General features: G+C 27.4%; 1 protein-coding gene across 1 annotated transcript; it reads right to left on the bottom strand.

Annotated features, from left to right (window-relative positions):
- Positions 1-15: 15 nt before the first annotated feature.
- LOC114122277 (uncharacterized) lies at positions 16-5,147 on the bottom strand. Its single transcript, XM_027984883.2, has 5 exons — positions 4,468-5,147; positions 3,403-3,682; positions 2,536-2,745; positions 1,620-1,933; positions 16-576 (listed from the first exon to the last, which is right to left on the bottom strand). Exons 1-5 carry the CDS (start codon positions 5,041-5,043, stop codon positions 175-177), a joined length of 1,782 nt encoding a protein of 593 aa, XP_027840684.2. The 5' UTR covers positions 5,044-5,147; the 3' UTR covers positions 16-174.
- Between the last annotated feature and the right edge of the window lie 3,660 nt (positions 5,148-8,807).

The following is an 8,807-nucleotide window of genomic DNA, read 5'->3' on the forward strand; positions in this document are numbered from 1 at the left end:
TTATTTGTTGAATGATTAAAAGTAACTAAAATTAATTTTTTAATAAAACACAATTATTTTTGCAGTCTTTTTTAAGCATATTGCGCATACAGCGGAGTGTGAGATTTGGTGCACTTAAAATTATAGTTGTAGCTAATTAATATTAGGTAGGTACAATGCATTTTCTTGTTTACATTAAAAATATAGTGCTTGGTATTGGTTTCGAAGTGATTTTTCCACATTTTTGTACTTCTCAATAAAGCTTTTAGTGTCAACCTGCTCACGCGGTTTGTAGTGACGTTTATTGTAATTCACTCGGGTCGTCCGGTTTGATACATGCAACACGTATGCGTTGATAGTCGCTTCTAGGTTGTGCGCTTTTCGTTCTTCCGTCGCAAACATGCCAAACACCAGCTTTGAGATTTTTCGACTAATCCTGTACACCAAATTCATCTTCAATGACACTACGGTTGTGTCGTTACTTTCCGTTTTAGATTTGACGTGCTCAGCATACTCGTCTACCTTGGCGGTGGATACGAAGTGCGCTGTTTTTTGGTGCGCCTGCTTCAAGAACGACTGAACCACATAGTCAACATGCTAAGATAACAATAAGAGATGAGGTGACAGTAGTATGACCCGCGTGGGACATGAGAAATGAGAAATCGTGACAAAACAAAAATATATCTCTAAAATATAGTCAACGACGTTTGTGAAAATATATTACCTAACCTAGGTAGGGCGAATGAAAAAAAAAAACAAATTTAGATGGCGAAATTATCGTTAAATTGCTTGTCGTACCAAGTTGGCGTATAGGCTATACAATAAAAATAACAAGGATATGATTATTACTATGTACCTAATTACAATTTTTATAAAAATGAACATTTTACAATTTAATTTAAATTTAAATTGTTTTTCATTTGTAAGTTTTTATAGCAAATCGAATTTGTAAATTAATTTGTATAAGACATGTCATATTTATTGTTTAGACTTAAATACCCGAAAATACAATTAAACTGTTTAAAAGAATAATGATATGTAATAGATAATTTATGTAAATATGCTTATGACCACAAAACAAATAAGGTAGTCTCACTAACAATTTTCATGTATACACATAGGTAAATTATTATAAAACAACTAAAATTACTTTTACAATAATATAATAAATAAATAAAATACCATTATTAAAGATATATGAAAAAATGTATAAAACCAAAGTATCACAAACTACACTTAATGTAACAAAGAGAAAAAGAAAACATGAGGTCTTTTTAAAATATAATTTCATATTTTTATCTTTATGAATGTTTTAGATTTTAACTAGCACTAATAGATATTGTTGTATATCATCGCGAATCTGCGATATAAGGCATGTTCTAATGAATTAATTTTATAATTTCGTAATAATTACGGGTCGACCAACAACAGCAATGATACAGAAGCAAAAGGACTATATAATAATATGTAAGTACCTAATTTAGAATCAGTATTAACTGATAACATAACATTTTTCTTAAGATTTGATTAAGATTAACTACCTACGATTAAGCTTCATAAGCTTCAAAAACACCAGAGAAACGAGAAACGTCCTTAGCTCTCGAAACACTTAGGTTAGGTTAGCTAACTAACATGGTTACCTCCAAAAGCTTCACTTGCCAATTCATTGTGAATCTTATCGGGGACATTTTCTCTTGATTAAAGTTTTTCCACAGAAATTTCTGTAATCTATCGTCGGCTGTTTCTGAAATTAGAGCCACGTAATGCGGATCGTCATCGAGCGGTTTGTCGAATCGTTTGAAGTTTTTGTTATCGACCTTGTTGATACTGTTGCAAACGAAAGAGGTGACCTCGACCTTATTCTTAGATTTTATAATTTTATTAGGAATCACATTGTCGTCGTTCAAGTGTTGAAGCCTATCAATGGTTCTACGCATATCTACGAATATTTTCTCTGAAAAAATCAATTAAAATCGTACAAAATAAAATATAAAATAAAAATAAAATAATTAAAAAATAATAATACCTAATAATAATAATAATAATAATATCGTGGAATATTGAGCACAATATGAATGATAATAAGTTCGGATTAGAGTCATTTAGATATTTCTAAAACACATAGGAAAGACTGAAACAGTAAAATAATTACCTTAATGAGAACCTTATTTTTCAGGTACGGTTTAATTTAAGAAAAATATCGTTCATATTTCATAACTGTTTCTATCGGAAAACAATTATTTTTGAAGATGTTTTACATAATCGGATTTGTATTAAACCAATATGGTTATTGTCATTTTGATAATAAGACAGTGCAGGACTGAATGGAATAGAACAGTTATCTAAACAAGAAGTTATATACTAGGCCACTAAAGATAGAATTTAACGGTATCTAATAGTATTTTATTTAAAATTAAATATTGTAATTATTAAGTCAATTATAGATAGGAGTTTCGAATTTTATTATGTCTGTAATTTAACGTTTTCCACGGTTGTTCAACATAGGTAATATAATATGTTTAATAGTATTCAACGGACTTGTTTTCATACACTCACCGGAAATTTTCTTTTTCGTGAACTCGAATACGGCTCTTTCCGTCAGGCCGGACACCATGTATTCAACGTTGCTTTTAACGTCAGCCTCATATTCGATTAAACATTTAGTCAAGTTTATGAGGTCGGCCGCGGACACGTTTGGTGCGGATAACGATTTGGCCCGTTCTATCGTTTCGATCACCATTTTATCCGACAAAAAGTAGTCCACGTCTAAACATAATTCGTACAACTTAATATCAATGTGAAAACACTCAAACGCAAAAATATCAACAATAATAAATAATAATTACAGTAGGTAGGTATGTTCTTAAATAACGTTTAAAGTATTTTTGAATATTTAAATGGGCATTTATAATACAAAACAGTAAGAATTCGAAATAAAATTATAGGTATATTTTAGTACTTCAAATTCGAAACACTAGGTATGTAAATATATTATTTGGAAAAAAATACCACAAATACCATTAATATATTTTAACAAAGATAAACTATGTCAATTATTTTGATATAATTAAAAAAAAATTATTCATGCTGATTTAAAAGACGACTTGATTATGAATTTCATTATACGCAATGCCATTTTCAAAATGCATAATATATTAATGTGTAAGTATTAAATTTGAGATATTACCTATTAATTACCAATATAATATCATGAATCTATTTACCATGTTTTAGTAATGTTTTACAATAAAGTGGTATTGATCTATTCGATATCTACCACCTATACTGTACAGCAGAGCGGTACTTACATATCAACGATTTTGTTTTGTCTAAATGTACTTTATATTAGGTACTCATACTTAATAATGTGACCGTAATTATCATAACAACAATAATAATTATACCTAATAATTATAAATATACCGTTCATCATAATTTCCTGCACCAATGTGGGCGGTCGGCCTTCATCCACCAAATCGCACTGTTGTCGTCGAGTATTTTCTTCTGTAAACTCTTTATTAGTGGACGTCTCACTGACCGCTGATGTCGCGGCATTGCTGGCCTGCAAACACACTGTCATTTTGTCCCATAGCGGCGCTGTTTTTTCCCAGAATTCAGTGTACTGATGGCATTTACTGGAACTCATCCTTAAATTCTGAATGCGCTCAATGTATGTATAACGATCCGTAGATTTTAATTTTTGCTGTACGGACGATGAAACGTGAGTTTAAACACACCAACGATTTAACGGCGAGTTAGTCATATTAAAATATATAATATAACTATGAGTGAAAGCGAGTATAATATCTACGCGGTAATAATACTACCTAATAATTAAGCCCAACACATTTCTAAGAAAATGTACAACATGATACTTAAATCAGTGGTATTACTGCATATCTGTGATGGACGATACATAGACGACTATGTATCGTGATTCGTGGTCACCCTATAGGTATGCTAATAAATACAAAAATAGAGAATTAAAGAATATTAATATTCTAGTATGAATTTATTAATACACGTTAAGCATACTTACCTAATTGTAGTAGTTGATATCAAATAAATAAAAAGATAATTTATTTTGCTAAAATATTGTAAGTACACTTAACTTTAACCTTCAGAAACTTTATAGATATTTAAAATAATATCTTGATTGCATATGTGTATATGTATGTATAACCTACAGGGATGTACACGGGGGAGGGGGTGTTTTGGATGTTCAAACACCCCCCGAAATCTTTGGTTTTTGTAATAAAAAATTAATATTAACAAATTAAAATAATTTGAATAAAAATAAAAATATTTGAACAGGATTTATAAATAAAATAAAATTATACCTATTGTGTATTGAAGTGATAGGTACAAAAATATTTGGAAAAAAAATGTTTTACTTTTCAAAAAAACCTCCCAAAATTGTTTTCTGCGTACGGCACTGACTACCTATGTAAATTACGTGGGGTTAAATTGTATTATATTATTACTCACGGGAGTGTAGTTACAATGTTCTGAAGATTCTGATTCTTTTTCTATCTCTTCATTTTCATTCCCGATTTCATCAATCATCTCCTCTTCTTCAACTGTTGGGTCTATGTGGTCTACACATCTCTCTATCAATAATTTGTTTGTTTCTAATATTCTTGTTTGTGTGTCAATTTTACTCCAATATCTTTTATAATCTTTTTCCAGTTTCTTAGCAAATGCAGAACGCTTAAGATTTTTTAAATTTACCACTGCTTTTTTATCTTTTTTTTTTAGTTTATTCACCAGATCCAGGCGTCTATAGTATTCTAAGTCCTTTATCACAGCTATCCGAAATTTGATATCTTCATTTTTTATTTTATTTTTGGCAATTGTATTTAGTTTTTTAATTTTCTGATTTTTCTTAAAATTTAAGAAGCGTTTCTCTTGTAATTCCCAATTTGTTAATAATTGTCTTCTTCTGGAATCGAAATTCTCTTTAGTTTTTATTTTCCGAATTTCCGCAGGATACAAAAATTCTTTATCTTGTTTTAAATTGCTTCTGGAAACATCAGATAATTTGAAATATTTAATATTATTCATTTTATAATGATAAAAAATATTATTTAGTCAATTTAATTCCTTAAAATATGAATTTAACGTGAACTGAATTTTATAAATTAATTTCTTAGGTAAATAATATTTTTATTTTAACCAATGGTTGCTATATGCAACCATTTAAATTGGCTTTTATAAGTGTTTAAAATAAATTGTTCAGGTATTGCTCCTGATAAAAATTATCAGCTTTAAATTGAAAATACCTACATCATATATATATATTTTTTTTTATTTAAATAAACACATATACAGTTTACATTAATTGTACATTTGAATTATCTATCTTCTTTAAGCTAAGCTTGTGGCGAAGATAGAGAGTTATAAATTGATATATATGCTCATATATATATATTATCATATATCATCATAATATAATATTATATATATTTTAGAAATCCAACACACACAATACACATCATACTGTATGGTGACACATTTTATTAAATTAATTATTAACACAAGCATGCGAGGCAAAGACGAAAAGCGTGAATATTGTATTATATTCATTTTAATTATTAAAAAAAAAATCACACTTCTATTCTTGTAAAAAGTAGGAACTCAATGTTTTACGAATAAGGATACGAGTCGACAAATGAACGGAAACATGTTGTTAGTACCCTTGTAAATAGAGTAACGGCAGTCACCATAACCACAACACTCACTCTTTGTGATCAGAGCATATAAAAGAGAAACAGAGTTTCTCTGTTACATTTCTTAGTTTTTTGTTTATTTTTTAAGTATGTGAGCATGTAAGCATATTGTGTTAATTTTCTCAATAAAATCAATATACCTTATTAAAATAATATAAATATGTATATATATGTATTACTCTATGCTGATTAATGATTACTGATAACTGAGTGATTAGTTTAAAAATAATATACACAATAGTTTATAAGACATTTGTTTTAGAATCATCACCACAAAGAAATTAATAAGACAGTAAGAAATGTACAAATACATAATATGTTCAAGATTTAGCTAGTAACTTAGTTCTTAACTTGAAAATAATCAAAATAGTATTGCGCTTAAACAAAGTATTATGAGTAGGAATGTTTAGGTTAATTATTATACTTACATTGGGTGTGTAAATATGTATTAAATTACAATAAACGAAAGGAAGGCAGCAATATTTTTGTATTTCATTTAAATTCACATATTTTTTTATATATATTAATGAATTGACTGTGATAAAACTCAAATTTTTAAATTAATATTAAAAGATATAAAATATAGTACAAAAACGAAGATACCTACATACAAGAATTTATGATTTTCGTGATTATGACTATTTTTTGTAAAAATGTTTAGTTTAAATGCATATAAAATAAAATTATACATTTATATTTTTAATAATTTTATACAAATATAAAACAACGTAGGTATTTGTGATCATGTATTGAATTTTGAAGCCTTTATATCCATTCATACATTTTTTATCAGTAGGTAGGTATTTATAAAGATTTTTTAAAAAAAAAATCGAACATTTTAATTGTTTATAAATGGTTTAAAAATAATGAAAATATTTTTAAATTTTACTACTTATATTATAATAATAATGCTATAATAATAGCTCTTGGTAAAATGTTCAACTTTTTACAATAATTAATTTTAAAATTATAAATATAATTTATAACATACCTATATCTCATATTGAAGAAATAAATTGGTTTAGCGTAATAGTTTTTGTTTTTTTTTTACTTCTTTTTGATTCGATCTTTAAAAAAGTATAGAAAGAATGTTTATTTTCACACGAGATATAGCAGGTAAAATTTAGTAAAAGTCACTGTTAAGTATCTACGTAAGTTTCTAAATAAAAAAAATCTATCTATAATATGTCAATTCCTATACGGATTTAAATTATAACGAACATAAATTTATTTTCCAGTTTCCCACTTTGCTTACACTTAAGACAACTTAATTGGTGCGGTTAAAATTTCTTTGTTTTTGTGATTTTAAAAAGAATCTAATCCAATTTTTAATTGAATTTTGTCCATATATACCTTGTTACTATAACCTACCTTAGATATAGACTATCTATACTGGTTAATGGCTATTACCTACAATGTATAGTTCACATATTATACGAGTATTTAAAATAATAATAATAATATAAATGACATTTTTACGGTTGATCGCGAAAGTTCAAATTCTTAACATAGTCATAGCCGGCGTGTTTTTTTAGAATTTTTTTTATTTCACTAAACATAAAAGAAATGTAGTTCTTTTTTGTAATTGTATTTCATGAAATGTTAGTCATAATATTCAACTAATACTGAGTTAAAAAAAATGGATCGTCCATATTATTATTTATTGTATCATAAATAATGAAACGGACCCGCGAAACACATTTATTGTTACTATTATCATATATACTGCCTATTGGCTATTATTTGTTTACCTCATGTTAGCTAGAGTAATTAAGAGAAATTTAAATAGTAATGCATTTCATTTTATCGTAAAATTAAATCATACATTGCATATATTAATATATTTTTTGTTCGTGTATGAGTCTGCGTATCGGTATATTTTTTTCGTGTAGGAATTTCACATTATGTAAATTCTTTCCTACTATATATGTTTCGCATGAGATCTTACTTAACTTCAAAAAGCACGGGAAAATTTTGACTTTTGCCCTCTCAAAGAACCAACTAGATCCAATTTTTTTTTTTCAGAAACCCTCTCAAAATTGAAAATGACACTCTCAAAAGATGATGATAAATAGAAAAACACATATACACGTCATTGTAAAATAAATAAATTCATCGCTCCGCTCAAAATCTAGAATCTTTAATAAAAAAATATTATTTTAAAGTACATATATTACTTATTTAGGCAAATAATGAAAATACTTTAGGTACCTATCTACTATAATACAGATATACAGTCCATGCATTTTTAAAATTATTTTTTCTGTATAAATGAACAGATTTTATTATGGCCTAATCACTATATAGGCCTTATAGTGACTGTATCATTATTCAATTGAACATTTTTTTTTTGTCTTTATTTTTGAATAAAAATCTTCATTTTTTTTCTCTTTTTACAGGTATATTATAATTTATAATGTGTGATAGTAATCAAAATTCAATTTAAACAGCCTCCATTATAGGTTTATGTATATTAATTTATTGAATTAAAAATTATAAACGAAATCGGTGAAGTTATTGTCTATTGTTTTCATAATAAGCTATAACTCTAGTAAAATAGAGTAGATAAGTATACCTATAGCTAGAAAGTAGGTATTAGTTGTACCTATTCAATAAAAATTATTACCATAAATTCTTTCTGAAAGTTAATTTAATAAGCGTATTTTAAATAAGAGTAGTTTAGCAGTTTTAATTTAATTAACAATAAAATGTAATATTAATTTGCATAAATTAAGAATTCTTATTATAATCTTGTAGACATCTAGTGGAATATATCTAGACACGCGGTAGCGTGTTAAGCCAAGTTCTAGCTACAGAACTAGCGAGCAGCACCGTGTGTAATATTACACGAACCATTTGGAGCCACTTTTGACCCCCTCATAACTCAAAAACTATTCTACATAAACATGTCAAATTTGGCTCATTTATTGAGACTTACGAGATACATATGTTTTCCAAATTTCATAAACATACCTCAAACCGTTATTTAGATATTAACGTCCCAAAATCGTCATTTTTATGACTGACTGACTTACCTATAGATCAAAATTCTAACCCAGTTCCAGATGACCTAGAAAGTTCAAATTTGGCATACAGATA

This window comes from Aphis gossypii, chromosome X (genome assembly GCF_020184175.1).
Source record: "Aphis gossypii isolate Hap1 chromosome X, ASM2018417v2, whole genome shotgun sequence".
In the NCBI taxonomy this organism is placed as follows: Eukaryota; Metazoa; Arthropoda; class Insecta; order Hemiptera; family Aphididae; genus Aphis; species Aphis gossypii.

Excerpts from the sequence above, each read along its gene's own strand:
- LOC114122277 (XM_027984883.2), bottom strand. The coding sequence starts at position 5,043 with ATGAATAATATTAAATATTTCAAATTATCTGATGTTTCCAGAAGCAAT. Across the intron at positions 2,746-3,402 it reads GCAGGAAATTATGATGAACG|ACGTGGACTACTTTTTGTCG; the intron begins GTATATTTATAA and ends AATTATGTTTAG. Across the intron at positions 1,934-2,535 it reads CACGAAAAAGAAAATTTCCG|AGAAAATATTCGTAGATATG; the intron begins GTGAGTGTATGA and ends TGATTTTTTCAG.